We start from the raw sequence: 17,217 nt of genomic DNA on the forward strand, positions 1-17,217 counted from the left end.
GTGAAAGGGTCACAATCTTAATCTTAATAGTGTTAAAATAATCTATTTTACCATACTATATTATATTATACTATATCCAAATGCTGTTTAAGAGTTTGCATGAATCTGGGATTTTTGGCCTTGTATTTGTTTTTTATTTATTGATTTTTTAAATTTATTTGTTTGTTTGTTTATATGTTTGCTCTATTCCCTTATTGCTGTTCTTTTTTGTCTGGTATTTTTATTGTGTTCGGTTATTAACTGCAATAAAGGGATTTGATCTGATGTATTTAAATATGAATGAATGTTTTTAAAAATGAATGAATGAATGAATGAATATATATTTCATTATGTGTGTGTGTGTGTGTGTGTGTGTGTGTATATATATATACTGTGTGTGTGTATATATAATATAAAATTAATGGAAAGTACTTCTTTATTAACCTTACCTTAAACATTTGTTTAAATTTACTAGTAATTTTTGAAATAATTTTAATCTTTTAATTACATTTATATATTTTATTTACTATTTATTGTTAGATATTTTCATTGTTGTTTTTAATAGAGATTCCCTATTTATTTGATAATGAAATGTTTCAAACTGTATCTCACATAAGTGAAATAAGTATTTAATATAAGTGGTGAAAATAAGAACACTTGTTGTTTTCATAAATAAATAGTAATAATAAAAAAGACTTGCCATTTTATAAATGTTACCTGTTCCTAAAGGAAAGGAAAACAGAGATGATGGGTTACTGGCATTCCTAAAAATAGTCTGTTCCTATGCCATATAAGGATTTATAGATGGTAACCAGCACCTTGAATCATACCTGGAAGCCCACTGGGAGTCAGTGAGTTTGCAGAACAGTGGTGTTATATGAGTGTAACAAGAAACCCCAAAAACTGCCCTTGCTGCTGTCTTCTTCAAGGACAGTCCCGTGTATAGCATATTACAGTAATCCAAATAGGAGGTAACTGAGGCATGAGTCACCATCAATAAGGCTCCAGTCAAGGAAAGGAGGCAGTTGGTGCACAAGGTGAACTTCAGCAAAGTTCCTCCCGGCTACCTGCTCTTTAATCAGGAGTCTGAGTTCAAATACAGCTCCATGCAGAATTAAAAATGGAGAATCTCCATTTCTATTCTTGTAGAGACAAACAAAACAAAACAAAACAAAACAAAACAAAACAAGGAATTTAGACTGAATGGTTTTTAGTGAATCAGAAGTATAGGCCTGGGAACCATACAATAATTGCAGAATCACCCTGGCTTCAACACTTTTAACCCACGAGGAATATAATTGTCCCCTTGTGTGAAAGAATTCATAATTGAATTAATAACTAATGATTAAAATTAATTGAATTTAAAATTAGGTAATATGTGAGTCTGCATGCACACACAGATTATTCTCTTATTCATACACAGAAGCAAAAAGGAAGGGAATACACAGAAATAAACTGTGAAGAAAAGGAAGGCAGGCAGGCAGGCGTGGAGGGACAGCTCTATAGGGAAAGAGAAAAAAAAAAGATAAAGATTGACTATGCAGAAAGTACATCAGAATAATTTGTCTTGAGCTCAGCCTAACACATGCTATTCTAATTTGCTGGTTCTCGTTCTCTGATAAACATGCTTTGGACTTTGAGTCTTCAGTAGTTATGAAATCCTGCTACAGTCTATTTCTATCTACCATATTACTTTATTTTACTCCGTGTTATGTTGCTTTGCTAGATTTAAATGTCTCCTTTTGCTCAAAGCAGTGTTCATAGTGCTACCTCTGCTATTTTTTTCCCCCTATAACAACAACCCCATGAGATTTAGAGCTGAGAGAGAGTAACTGGCCCCAAATTACTCACAGAGCTTTTGTGGCTGTGGGTATATTACCATCAGCATCTCCCTGATGCCTGTCCAGCGGCTTAAGTGCTACATCACATCTGCTGTTGCCACCTACTTGCTTTATTTGTACCACAGCACTTTCTTCTCACTTTCAGCAGTGTCTGCCTTTATTTTATGAAAATAAGATGACCATCTGATGCCTCAAGTAAAATATAGTTCTTGGGGAATAAAAATAAACTAATCTTCCATTAGATTTTCCAGAAATATGTCAGTCACTGCAAAAGTAAGTTCCTCTTTCAGTCAGTTGCTAATAAAAGTATTTATTTATTTATTTGATTGATTTATATCCCAACTTTCCTCCAAAAGCTCAAGAAGTCTTAAATTGTATTGCTTCCTCCTTGTTTTTTCCCCCCTTTGGAGTAGGTTGGACTGGGAAAGTCACTGCTCCAAAGCCTAGTGAGTTTAGGTGGCTTAGGATATACTAGAACCTGGATTTCCCTAGCCCTGGTTGAATATCCCACTGACTGTTAACTTGGAATAATTTATAGAAAGCAGCATTTTTTTGAAACAACCATTTCTCTCACGATGAAACATGAGAAAAAATGTCCCCTCTGTTTTATTATCTATATCTATGTATATCTATATATCTCAACTGAATCTTCATTTATTGAGGAGTGCCTGTTGAAACACTGGTCATGACTCTTTTGGACTACATTAGATATTGATTATGAAACCTGTTGCTGGTTTTCTTTGCAGGTCAGTTGGCCGCAGGTACATGTGAGATTGTTACTTTGGACAGAGATAGCAGTCAGCCTCGAAGAACCATAGCCCGACAAACAGCTCGTTGTGCATGTAAAAAAGGACAGATTGCCGGTACTACAAGGGCAAGGCCAGCATGTGTCGATGGTAAGAACTGAAGTATAATTTAACTGAGAATCCATCTAAAATGGGACTAGTGATCAGGTGGTTTATTTAATCTTATTATAACAATGATTTATCTAAAAATGTATGTCCAAATGCCCACTGAATGCTTTAATGCAAAGATGATGTTTGAAATTTTTGCTGCTGTTGTCGTAAGAAGGATTACCTACATTTGACAATTATTGGTTTGGTTTCTTGTGTAAAGACTTTAGCTTGTTCTGTCAAGTGATGAAGCTGAGAAATGTTAGGCCATTTTCCCAGTGCAACCACATTGACAAGCTGGTTGTAGACCAGCTTTTTAATTATTGTATGCCATGATCACCAGATGGCAGAGTAGAATACCCTTGGTATTTTGTTTGTTTGTTTTTTGTGCCAGAATCTACAAATGTGAAATTGGTTTGTGGAAAATGGTTGTCCTGCACTGCAGTATTTTTGCAGTACTACACATAAAGTTTGTCAGGTGACATTCTGTGATTTTGTTTAAGGCCAGTATCTGCAGCCAATCTTATTGGCATTGCTGAAATAATGGTCTTCAGTCTTTATCTTAATTTTAATCATATCAATATGAGCATTCCTGCATGAAAGTTAATGTGTTGGGAGAAGAGAAGTGAGAACACTACTAATGATATTAGAATGGAACTGTTATGTCATACCTTTTATTTCTACTATCCTTTCCTTCATTAAAGATGTCATTCTGTATGATTCACTGCAGATGCAGTGTGTTGCCTGCAGCTTAAAAAACGCTGATGTGGAGGGAGGAGGAAGATATTTCACTTTAAAATCATTTTATATGTCTCAAATGAGCTGCTCTGCTCCCACCAAGATACCAGTGGAGCAGTCAGTAGTGTAGACTTGCTAATGAAGATGTAATAACAAACATTCAAATTCCAATTAAAAGAAAATAAAACAAGACTTATGCTATTTTTAATGATTCAGAGAAAAAGAAAGCTAGATCATTCTGTAAGAAAGTAATTTCTGATTTCCTTTGAATGACTCATGCTTGAGCTCATCTTTTTATGAAAAGTGCTGAGACTTCACTAATGCTTCATCAAAATTTGACTCCCCTACTGACTATCAAAACCAACATGAAAGGGACTTCATTGCTGGCTCATCTAACTAAATATAAAACATTATCTAGTCTATTTTTGTGCCTTGCTTTCAATCTTGTTGATTTTCTGCTTGCTATTTCAGTTTCTCCATCATATTTTATCATGGTATGTTCAATCATTCTCCTTTCCATGACACCCCTCATTCAGTGTAAATAATTTCCTAAGCTTAATAATTGACATCCAGTTTTTCTCTACTAACTAGATTTAGTTTTGAAGATGCTGGATTTCTTTACTCTGGAAATGCAGATACAACTTTGGGAAACACAGTTCATCATATATTTGTAATTTTACAAATCAGTGTTGAATAAGTGGCATGGGGCCGGGTTGTCTGGGGGACCGCCTCCACCCAATTACATCTGCCCATCCCATTAGGTCCGTCAGAAGAGGTATGCTACAGGTCCCATTCACTAAGGAGTTTCATCTGGTGGGACCCAGGAGACGGGCCTTTTCTGCCATGGCACATGCCCTTTGGAACATCATTCCCCCTGAGGTGAGACTGGCCCCATCCCTGATATCTCCAGGAAGTCCCTTAAAACATGGTTGTGCCAACAGGCTTGGAGGTCTGAAGGTGATGGTGAATTAGTGAGATGGCTTTATTGCCCATGACAATAATTCTCTCTGTTACTCAGTTATTAGTAACTTTGTGTTTTAACTTTCAAATTTTTAATTGTTCGTTTTTATGATTGTCTTTTTTATTGAATGCCACCCAGAGTCACAAATCTATGAGATGGGTGGCTATATAAATATGATGGATGGATAGATGAATGGATAAATAAATAAATAAATAATCAATCCATGTTTAGAATCCAGAGTTAATTACTAGTTCTTTACCAGTAAAATGAAAGACAGTTTGTTTCAGTTGAAGTATATTTCCATCGCATGTTGTTACATTCTAGTTATGAATTCTGTAATTTGAAGAAAACTTCAATATTTATAATTATCTATACTAAAAATTAGATAACTTTAATATCTTGGTAATCTGTAAGAATGAGTGCACATATTCCCCCCCCTCCCCGAAAACTGAAAGGAGCCACTCAAAAATAAGCCTATGATCTGTACTGTTCAAAATTAGGTACTACTTACAGTAGTTATAGAGAAATAAATGCCATTAAGGAAGGAAGTCAGGTAGACAACAATCTGGGAGTCTTGTCAGTATCTGAAATCTTGTAAATGTCGAAGGCACTGGTATGTTCTAGAAAAACTCAAGTCATTGTCTGGAAATGTACATTCTGAGCTCATACATAACATAAAAATAAAACTCTTGCCTTTATTGTTATTTTTGTATGGATGGGCAAGTATAATAGGGGAGAATAGTACTGTGCATCACACCTATAATAAATCCTGGTTTCCTTTGCTTCTTCCCCCCACCCCCCCCCAGTTTGGTATAGACAGGTTTTTCTTCTGCTTTTAAAGGAAGAATTGTAAGAATCAGAAAATAAGAGCAGATATGACACCAGCAATTAGATTTGTATTTGAGAGCAGATGAGTCACTTAGGTTCATTGCAAAGACCAATTAGGTGTTGTTGTGAAAAAATGATTTTTTAACGAAGTGGATTCATATCATTAATTATTAGTGTAAGGGTCTGAACATATGAACAATTATACACTGAATACATTGAATAGGGTTTTTAAAATTATTTATTTATTGTCAAGTCCCAAGCTTGCTGAATATTTGTATTGTATTTGAACTGATGGTTTTTTGTTGCCGGTATGTTTATCTGGGCTGCTAATTGTCAAATTCTTTGGATTATAAGAAGCGGGTGAGGTACAGCACAGTCAGACTCGCAAGATTCTGTACTACTGTTCCTGTGAAGTTGATTTCCTGGTCTGGTCTACCTAGGAGGGCTGACAATGTCATACCTTTATCTAGCACTCATCTTATTTAATATATAAACATAAGACCAGTGTACTATAGAGACAACATTAGTTCCATTCAATAGCTTTATTTATTTCTTGCTTGTTTAGCTTTGAAAACGTACAAGGAACTATGAGTCAAAACTGATTCTTAATTGAATTGTGATTTATGAACCTGTTACAAAAACAAACAGCCTGGTTTGTTTTTCAGCTTTTTAAAAATTGTCTTTGTGAGAAGCAATATAAAATATAGTACACTCTAAATAAAGAAAAAGAGGAGTAATACATAATTAAATCTATGACTGTGATCCATGAAATAGTTATAGCTGGCAGTTGGACTTTAGCCCCCTGATTGCACTGACTTCAATAGGTCTAAATTGCTTTAAATCAAATAATCACATCTTAAATGTTTATATTCAGTAAAAATAAAATGCTATAAACCAGGTATCCTGCCTTACTATATTAATGAGCTGAACTGACCTGACAAATATACTTATTATGAATAAATGTAGTTTTATGGATTGTTATCCATTACTTTTTCTAAAATACTTTTAATATACTGAAGAAGATCTCAACCTATAAGTGGTGTTCTGTTTAAGATGTAAGACTTAATAAGGTTAGGGAGCTACCTTTATTTATTTATTTAGATGTATACAGCTGCTAACTCCACATATGACATTAGGTGGTAAACAAGAATTAAAATTAACCCTCCCCCCCCCAAAAAAGACAACTTTTAACAATTAAACATCAAAAGAAACAAGGATATGTCATCCCAGGGGCAACACCCAAATCCACACTTTGAAGAATGGGCAAAATAAATAAAAATAAAAGACCCAGATTTTAGTGCCTTCCAAAAGGCCCTCAGGGTCAGGGCCATCCAAATCTCAGGGAGTATGCTGTTCCAAAGGACAGGTGCAGTAACAGAGAAGACATGTTTCCTAGCTCCCATTAGATAACCTTTGTTTGATGGGGGGGCAGTTCATGCCTACCCTGTTGGACATTTTGGAATGGGCAAAGATAATTGAAGACATGAGGTCCTGCACATAACCCAGCTCTGTGCCATAAAGGCCTTTACTGTATAAGTGACAACCAGCACTTAGAATTCTAACCAGAAAACTACTGGCAGCCAACAGAACTCACATAACAGTGGTGTTAGATGGGTATGCCAGTGTGAACCAGAACCACCTGCACTGCTACAATACAGAAGGAGAATGGAGAAACTTGGGAAGATAATACTTATTGTTGGATTCTTGGAAATATTCTATATCGCACAAAGAAATATTCTACATTATTCTTATTGTATAATAGTTAATTGGGTGACTAGTGATTGAAAATGCTACAAGAAGAAACCTTTCTGGAAAAAAAAAAGATTTAGAATTATCACTACTATAGAGTTGGTGTGCTCTTGGTGGGCTCATAAACAACAAACTATTCTTTGTTTTTATTTAACTTGAATTCAGGTACAAGTAAAATCTATACTAATTTTATAGGTTTCTTTCCCATTTGGAGAAGATCAGATGATTAGCAGTGCATCTTTACTGCAAAAGAAGGTTCTAATTCTACCAAGTGATGTGGATGTTAATGCAATTTATTAATCTGTGATTGGTAAAGATTTATTCTAGTTAAACACAGACTATTATTTGGATATCACAATTATTTAATATTTCCATTAAAATAATTCCAATTATCTTTAAACACATTAAATTTTTCAGCCATAAGTGAAGTCAGCAGTACTAATTTTATACAGGTTTCAGGATTGCTTTTCCAGATACAGTATTCTTGATTTGTCAATCTTTACTTTAAAAGTAGTAACTTTCTTGCAGTTGCAGTGAATAATGATAACAGAGAAAGGCTGGTTATGTAAAAAAAACTCTAATAAATATTTAATTTCACATCCTATATCATGAAGAAATTATATGTATATATGCATTCTTGAGCAGATAAAACACACATTTCTCACATTTTTTGAAATTATACCAACGTTCAAGCACTGCTTTCTACATTTGAAATGTTGTTTGTATGCATAATGTCTGGATTATGTTCGTAATCTAATTCCAGACATGGGGAGGTGGGAAACAACTCAGATAAATTATAGCATAAATCTAATAGTGAGACTTCATGAGTATCATAATTCTGCCATCTTCATATTCTCATGATCCAACATAAAAAAATCTACTTTAATTTTTGAATTGCATTTTTTAAAATTACAGAATTTTGGACTTTTCCAAACCCTTCCATTTTTGCAACAGTAAAAAAATTTACAAAGCTTCTGACCATTTTTGGTTTATGCCAATGAAGTACTTTTTTCTGACATATTATTTTATTTGAATTTGAAGGTTTTTTTTTTTTATTATTATTACAACTACTTGGAATGCAAACAATTAAAAATAAATACCAATTCAGTTTAAAGTTTTTTTTTTCTATGCCTTTGCATTTTGAATATTATTAATCAAGTCCCAAAAACAATAGATTACCATACTTCCCTTATATATATACTACTAAAACTCTCCTGTCTGTAACATTTAACTGGTCAAAACAGTATGTGGGAGGGCAACAATTTCCCAACAAAGGTATCTCAAATGGGCTAACTTACACAATGTAAGGACCCATGGCACCTGTGGGATTGAAATTTGGGGAATTTGTGGCTGCTTCAGCACTGCACTGCAGCAGTCAGCCCAGGTCATGTGATTGCCATGGGCGTGTTCTTGACCTCTTTCCCAGTTCCCTCTGTCCCCTGCACCCAATTGGCTGGCAGCAAGGCCTTCTGGGTGAGCAGTGATTGGATGCTTTGGAACCGAGGCAGAAATTTGAAATTCCTTAACAGCAGTTGGTAGTAAGCGAAGGACAAAGGTGCAACTTGATGCCTGTTGGCAAGATAGGAATGACTGGAGGGTGCCAGTGGTCGATGGGTGAGCCCTCCTCCTCCCTCAAGGGAGGGGGTCCTTGTGGACATGCTGGAACATAGAGCGGTGGGTACACTATTCCTCGCAGTCCATGGGTCCCTTTGTTCCACCTCCCCCCAGCAAAGTGTCAGGCTGAGGAGAAGGAGGAGGGGAGGAGACAGTTTCACCGGGGCTATCCTGAAGGTCATGAGGGGAGGGCAAATGGCAGAAGTCTATATTATATATGGAAATGAAGGGAGAGAGGGAGGGAGGGAAGAAAGGGGAAGGAAGGAAGGAAGGAAGGAAGGAAGGAAGGAAGGAAGGAAGGAAGGAAGGAAGGAAGGAAGGAAGGAAGGAAGGAAGGAAGGAAGGAAATGTGAGGGAGGGAGGAAGGCAGGCAGGCAGGCAGGCAGGCAGGCAGGCAGGCAGGCTTCTGCCACTTTCCCACTGGCAAAGTCAGTGGAGAAGCCAGCAGCAAGTCACAAGTTGCTCACATTTCTGACTGCTTTTTTGTCCTTGATCATTCTGTTTCTCTGTTTAGGTAAGTAAATATCTCTGAAACGATGACCCAGTGGGTCATGGGTTGTTTAGTAATATCCATTCTTCTTTTTCTCTTTACCACAGAGTATGATTTAATTTATATGTGCGCCTAGACCTAAGGAAGACATATGTCACCAGAAAAAGTTGGTGGACTTAAACATTAGAAATAAAATATAGAAAAGAAAATATAAATATATCCAGTAACTGCCGAGCTAATGGCTTACTTTTTTTTTTTTTTTAATCAACCGCAGTCACTCACATATTAACATTTTCTGTTTCTGCTCAGTTTCTGATAGAGGTTGCATACAGGAAATTTTACCAACATAAATTGTGCTGTCTCCATCCTAGGTCCTTACCACACATCCAAGACAATTCCATGCTATACTGCTGTCCACACAATTTTAACCCATCTTTGTGCAAGGGAAAGAGTGTGAGTGTGGCCAGATATTGTGGTAGAAGTATAAGAGATAACTTCATTGATACGTTCTATTAAATAAATTACTCACTAGGTATTTGAGCTAATTAGTGCATTTCATCAAATGCCATCAAATCACAGGGCTATGCAAATCCTTTGAAAAACAGTGTATACAATATATGTGGAGATAGCCAGGAACAGCTTATGAAACATTCAGTGGATGCTGGAAAGAGATGTGGCTGTTTTAATGGTTCAGAGATACATTTTTTGAGGGATTTGCACAGTCATATCTTAAAACCATTCAAAACAAAACAAAACAAAACAAAACAAAAGATTGGGCAGCAGTAGATGGAGTTCTTAGCACCTCTTTCAATATCCACACTTCCTTCACTCCCAAAAATACATGGTCTGATCACAAAGATTACTCCTGATGTTAGACCTGTAAGTCACCAAAACCAGTACTGTATACTATTCCCTTCCCACAATAGTATTTTAATAAACAATGAGAGATTTTTGTTTTTGTTTGTTTTTTGTTTTGTTTTGTTTTGCCCACAGTTTTCAGAGCTTTGATCAGAAATGGTATTTTGTAAAAGCTCAGAACAGGGCATGTACCTTCTCCATGCCAGAGGAATGAATATCTTTTCAAAATTGTCCTATTTCATGTTGTTAACTGGACTTTGGTTGAATCTGATGCACTCCTCTACTAATGTTTTGAAAAAAATATATAGGATATAACCTTGCTTATTATCTAAATAACATACTGAAATCCTGTAGATGCATTAGAGTTTCCAGAAAAGCATTGCAGAAATGAGGGAGAAAAATATTTGTGGCAAAAAGGGAATTCGCTCAAGTGTTTCCATGTCTCATCTTACAGCTTCCTGCATTACATGGGCCATTTAACCAGTAGTATGGGGTGAGATGCCATACATTTTATATATCCCACCTGCTCTAAAATAAGCGTTTGTCTTTGTTCTATAGTACTTTTCTATTGTAGCCTATTTACATGGTTTTCTGAATACATCTGGCTGTCAAAATAATCTAAAATAGAATATAAAGGACATTATTAGTGTGCAACAAGATTGGTGTTACCAAAATATCTATGTATCTTTTTGACAATTGTTAGTGATATAGCTTGCTTCACTGGAAAGTATGCTTGCTTTGCTGTATCACGAAAGATTAAAATCACAAGTTACTCCATCTCTCATTTGAATGTGGTCTCCTTTAGGTTTTAACCGGGCAAAAACATAGCAGCTGAAGCTGGGAAATGAAATCTTAAATTGCTGGGAAATTTTAATGTTTAATTATTTAAACTGGAACTTAGCCAGGATTCAGGATTTAGCTCCCTCATGCATACAAATGCCGCCATGAGGTTTTTACTTTTATAAATATATATTTTATTTTACTGGGGAAAAAAATGACACATGAAAAATATAATAAGAAGGAGATGTTTAACCATTTTATGTTTCTTTCTTCAAGCCCTCGAATATCTTTTGGAAATCTAAAATATCTTTTGAATATTCTTGCTTTTCAGTATCTCTATATGTAGAATTCATTCAAGCATCATCTCCCATCACCCAAAAAGAAACACCGCATAAAATGATGAGCATTATACAGTTGGGATGACAAAGAATCATGTTAATATATATTTAGTTGGGGGTCCTCCTTAGATTCATAAGCAATTTGAGAAATTGGAGACATTAGTATTACAGATACTATGACATAAGCATAGTACCAGTCTATAAAAATCACTTTACACAGCAAGTGTGGTGGGCATTGGCTGTGTGTGTGTGTGTGTGCGTGTGAGTTTAGCTATATTTCTATGTGACTAATTTTGAATGGTGAATATAAATTTAAGTGTATATTAGAATGTATCTCCCACAAAGGGTAAGGAAATATTAAGAAACATACTTTTGATGCACATTTCTCCTGCCTTTTCTTCTTCTTCATTTACTTCATGCTACAATGTTTATGTGCCAGACTGACTCATGGGGCCACAGTTGTAGAGATAAAATTCAAGGAAGAATCAACCTCTCCCTCTCTCTCCTTCCCTCTCCATCTCTCTCTCTCTCTCTCTCTCTCTCTCTCTCTTTCTCTCTCTCTCTGTATCCTTCAACTCTTGGAGGAAAGGTGGGATATATATCAAACAAATCATTACAAAATAATTAACTAAACAAATAAGGAAAATCAGAAAATCTGTGTCCTATTCAAAATCCATATTTACTGATGGAATACCATTATGTCCACAATAGAAATAATAACCAGGATTGTGACATGCTCAGCACAGTATATGTTTAGCTAATAAAGTATGAATGATGAAATGTGAACCCTCTAAATTTGAAGTGGAGAATGAAAACTTACAGATAAATTATTCCAAAACCAGGGTAGTCATATTTGTTAAAAGACCAAAGAGACATAAATGGACATTAGATGGTAAGGAGATAGAAAAAGTGAGATCATTTAAGTATTTGGGTATCCAGTTTACTTGAAAGACTATAATGGAAAACAGTGCTTTAGCATCAACAAGAACAACGGCTGTGAAATCAATGACAGCCATTTGCTTCTTCTTCTACTCAAAAGGAGGACAGTTAGTACAACCTGTGCTTAAGATCTTCCAAGGGAAAACAATATCACAGTTGATATATGGGCCCCCAATTTGGGTTTCAGTAAGCTAGAAGAATTAGAAGTGGTCCAGAATAAATTTGAGAGATCAGTCTTAGCCTTACCCCCATGTATACCAGCAACAATGTTGAGATTAGAAGTGGGCCATCCATGAATTAATATAAGGGTAAAGAAAGCAATAATCTAATATTATAGGAGACTAGTCCTCATGCCCAATACTTATTTGGCAAATAAATAAGTAAGTACACCTTGGAGATGCGGTGGCGCAGCGGCTTAATGACACTGAAAGTTGCCGGCCAGAAATGGTCGACACTTCAGCAGTTTGAGCCCAGCTCCGTGCAGCAGAGTGAGCTCTTGCTTCCTCCCCAGTTCCTGTCAACCCAGCAGCTCGAAAACTTACGTGAGTAGCTAAATGGGTACTGTCACCCTTCTGGGAGGAAAAATGCTGGCGGCGCTTTGCAAAGGATACGGGAGCAGTTGCCAGTAACGTAGAAGCTGCGCACACCCTAAAAAGGCGCGAAGCAACGGAAACCCCGCCTCCTGCACTCGCCAGCTGGGCTCTGCTCTAGGAAGGAAGCAATGGCAAACCACTTCCGAAACACCTTGCCTTGAAAACTGCAGGGACTCGTCCAGGCAGTCACCGCAGAATCAGTAACGATTGAGTGCGGATTAAAAAAAAAAAGTACACCTTACTGATTGCCTATTAATAGCGGGTTGCACCTAAATAAGCAAATGAACAGATAAAAAATGAAGCGTAGGGGAAAATGTTTTCAAATGACTCATCTCCCTTTTCTGATAGTAGCTCTTCATTATTCCAGTGACTGTGCTCATACACATTTAAACCTTGTTAAATATAACTGTTTTTTACATGTAACTATGCCATGTAACTTGCACACTGGCTAATCTCTTTTGTATCTTCAGCAGGAGATCTTTAGTGGTAACAGAAGTAAGATGTGCATTCATGTGCATACCTTTAGATAGGAAATGTGTTGCCCTATGCATAAACAACTATAATAACTTCTTGTTGATTTCTGGTCCAGTTCAGACTCTTAATACCTTTCATAGCTTGGAATCTAGATATGTGAACTATCCTTTATACTGAAGGTTCACTGCAACTATAATTGCAAATATTCTTGCTATTGCAGATATGGTTAATGGCAATCAGACACTGAAATTTCTGAGTGGTGGCATCTCAGTTACAGAATGCAGATACTCTCCCAGCACATACTGTATACATTATCATTTGAAGTGGAAAGCAAGTATGATTACATTCCCAGATACTTGAAATATGAGTATTATTAGTGATACTGGCTTGTATTGATTGGTATTGCAATTCTAAGGTGTTTTTTTTAGGTTGCTGTGTTTTCTATACTGTGTAAGTTGTCCTATGAAACTGTTTCCTTCTTTCAAGAGCAGAATATGTATTATTTAAAATAAGAAATAAGTAAACACATACTTGACAGAGACATAGACTTACACAAAGTTGCAATGCCAGACCCATAGAAGTTACACAACCTGTTTTGTTTACTGCTTGAATGCTAAATAATTATTTAATGTTGAAACCATTTTAAATTCCTGTGTTAGACCTGTACACAAACATATATGGAGCCATCAATAGAATTGACTGATATCTACTTTCCGTATAATAGAGCAATTAATTCAAGTGTTTGTTTATTTTCATCTGTTTGATGAATAATTCATCAAAATAATTCATCAAAATAATTCATCAATAACATTTTCTAAATGATGAAATATGTTTCTTAGTTCAACAATGATGGTATTACAGTGTTATTTATGGGACGTATGACATACTGAGTTTGTTCTGCTGTTACAGAAGCAGGTAGAAAAGAAAGCTCTAAAATTACATCTACTTGAGAAAGATCCACTTAATTGCTTGTATTTAAATATAAAAGGCATGCAAGTCTTGAGATATTTAAAAAACAGGCAGTTTGCACATTCTCATTAGGCATAATTTTATCAGGGGCATCTCTACTAACTGATTGGGGAAGTTATACTTTTTGGATGTCTACCTGGACCCAACTCTTTCCAGCCTAAAATATACCTGAAATGCCAATGAAAACTGTGATTTCAGTGAGAGACTCATATAACCATCGTATGAGGCTGAATAAAGATTTTCCAGATGAAGTGACACATAATAAATGAGATCTTATTTTCCACTTTGCTGGGGTTTTTTTTTTTTAAACACACTTAAACTTTTTAATTTTTTTTTCTCATAACAAAATCTTCATTTCTATTTATTTAATATTTGTTTGATGTATTTGTCAAGGCAGCTTATATGGGGATCTCCCTTCATTTTCTTCCCACAGCAACAACCCTGTGAACCCTTAAAGAACCCTTAAAGAATTGGCCCAGTGTGAACCAGTGAGTTTGCATCGCTGAGTTGGACTTACACAAGTATTGTATGGGAGTTGACCTTGCAGCATGACTTTCCCAACTGCTGTCCCCAACCATGCACACTTTCTCTTATGTAGTCAGAGCAGAAAAACAGAACTAGTGTTGGTACAGTGTCTGCATCCAAGGTCAGCGTAAGGCAGCTGGTGCAGAGACATGTCCGCTTCCCTTATTTTCTGTAAACCTTCAGGCCCGTTGATAGAACACACAGTTGTGGTTTTCAACAATGCCACTGCCTGAGATTCCCATTCAATTTTTTCTTTCCTGATTTCTTCACACTCTGTTATCCTCGGCTAATACAATATTCTTTTCAAAATTATACTTTTGAATTGTCTCCCTTTTAAGAGGGAAAGTGTTGGAGCCAGACAAGAAAAGGGAGAACATTTCATGTTCTTTGATAATTCTTTGATCAAGGATAATTTTCCTAAACCCAACGAGCAGAGCAGCAAATAATTTTATGACTGGAACAACTAGTAGCTTAACAGCATGTGAAAAATGTTATTTTCGGCATTGTTATCTGATGTAGAAGATTTTTTCAGCAGCCCTTAAAATCAATATTTTCTCATTAGAAAGTGCACAGAAGGGGGGGGGGAGGAAAAAACTAGTATACAAGCATTAGGATGATGCCATGTTCTATAACCACTATAGCTACTATGGTATGTTTGCCTTTCCTCTATCTATCTGTCTGTCTGTCTGTCTGTCTGTCTAGCTGAGAGCTTTTTTCCATTGAAAGTACCCCAATTAAGCTATTCATTTTGTATCTGGGAAGCTGTTTAATTTTTGCTGTAACAATCAGTGGCTGCCCTTTATTGAATGAGATTCAAATGAATTATAACATCATTTTTAATTCAGAATCCAAGAAAATGAAATACAAAATTAGCCAATTTATTTTAAAACTTTAAAAAAATGAATCTAACATCATATTTTACTCTGAATGTGACACTTTTCAAAGAAAGTGTTGCCAATAATATGTGACATAGCTGACTTTTGTAATATGTATTATGTCTCTGCCTTAAGGGAATGCCTAGGGCAGAAAACATTTTTAGGAAACTTAGTGTCATAAATAAAAATAATTTTAAAGTGCAATGGTGAAAGCTATATTGCCAGGATTTCTTTAACTGAAAATATTCAGTTGTCTGTTTCTATTGCTCCTGTGTTTTGCCTTTATAGTGTTCCATATTTTCCCTGTTCTAATTATATGCTAAATACATTTAATAACCAAAGGGGAAAAAAAGGCTACTACAGAAGTAGAATTCTATATAATAATCAATATATTAAAATGGTAACAAAAACAAGCCATTTACTAAAACATTTTACAAAGTTTCGCTATCTAATGCCGTCAAGTGTGCCAAAACGTTATCAAATAAGTGACGTGAATTATTCCATTTTGTCAGTTGTAATGCACAACAATGCAAGTGTATAATTTGTGCAATTACATTGTAACCCTGATCCCATTATAGCTTCTAGAGATGCTAGTTGAGAAACTGTTTTATCTTTCATAGTAATGATGTCTTTAGCTACTCATTCCTTTCTATTCATATGCTGAATGCACAACTCTATTTTCCCCTTCTCTTTTTCTAGTTTTAATGACAAGGGAATTGAAAATAAAAACTAAAGTCTAGCATTAGTCATTCAGTGGGCAACATTCCACTCTTAGATGAAAGGATGAAGAAGAGTGTCCCAGTTTTGTGATACCTGTATGTTGATGGCTCACAATTCTATGTGGCTTTTTAAATATATGGATTGTGTGTTCTAAATAGGTAATTGGTTGGATGAAATGTTACCAGGTATATCAGGAAACATAATTTAATTTGTATTGGATGGGCTTATATAACCCTTGAAGATTTAATTTCATAGTTGAGATATGGTCTTAACCCTAAATGTCCAGTTTTAGAGGCAGCGAGGAATGTACTTGCTCAGTAAAGATTTATAACCACACTTGCACCTGTTTGTGGAGACTTTGACACATGCCTCAATATAATCTTGTTTGGAATATTATATCAGGATTGTAAAGCTGACTTTCAAAAACATCAGCTGCAATATCCTGCTGCTACAGGGCTAAATAACTTGTACATATTGCAATCCCAAATCATTTGGCAGAGTATCAAACACAGCAGTTAAAATACTAGCTAAAAGAAACAAACCAAAGTAGACCAGAGCACTTGTTTGATCAGAAACATAAAAGGGCAAAGAAGGCACTGGTTCCACATGGTGAATATAAAAGAAGAAGCTTTTGAATATTCCTTACCAGGGATACTCCAACAGAAAAGGTTGAGTGCCCCCTACTAGAAGATAAACTGAGAAATGTTTTTTTAAGCTACTTTGAACAATGGATTACAGCAGATAAACCATGTTTCTGCAACTTGCTGGAGACTAGCTGGAGCTAATTCCTGAGTCATTAGAAGCCAAACCATGACAGTTTACATGGAAGAAAATGGTCATTCCTCCTACTGGAATGTGGACAAAAGCTATCTGCCTACCTGGTCTACTGTCTCATTCCTGAGACATCCAAACTGATAACCAAACTGATGTCTGAGAAAGTACCTAGCTGTGATACTGTCCGTCCTGTACTGATCAAGAATAATATAAGCACCAGTACTGGCATTAATTTTTTTCTTGCACTAATAGATCTACTCACATCATCTAAAACTGGGT

The 17,217-nt window shown here is 35.8% G+C and overlaps 1 protein-coding gene across 1 annotated transcript in view; it reads left to right on the forward strand.

Annotated features, from left to right (window-relative positions):
* Window positions 1–17,217, forward strand: part of TAFA5 (TAFA chemokine like family member 5) — a 321,678-nt gene that overhangs the window by 160,431 nt on the left and 144,030 nt on the right. Inside the window, 1 exon segment of the mRNA XM_088141528.1 lies at window positions 2,567–2,716. Within this exon segment, the coding sequence (XP_087997654.1) occupies window positions 2,567–2,716 (150 nt within the window).

This window comes from Python bivittatus, unplaced genomic scaffold, assembly GCF_059951505.1.
Source record: "Python bivittatus isolate LINGU-HERP-01145 unplaced genomic scaffold, Pbiv_v1 ctg000330_np1212, whole genome shotgun sequence".
NCBI classification, from domain to species: domain Eukaryota; kingdom Metazoa; phylum Chordata; class Lepidosauria; order Squamata; family Pythonidae; genus Python; species Python bivittatus.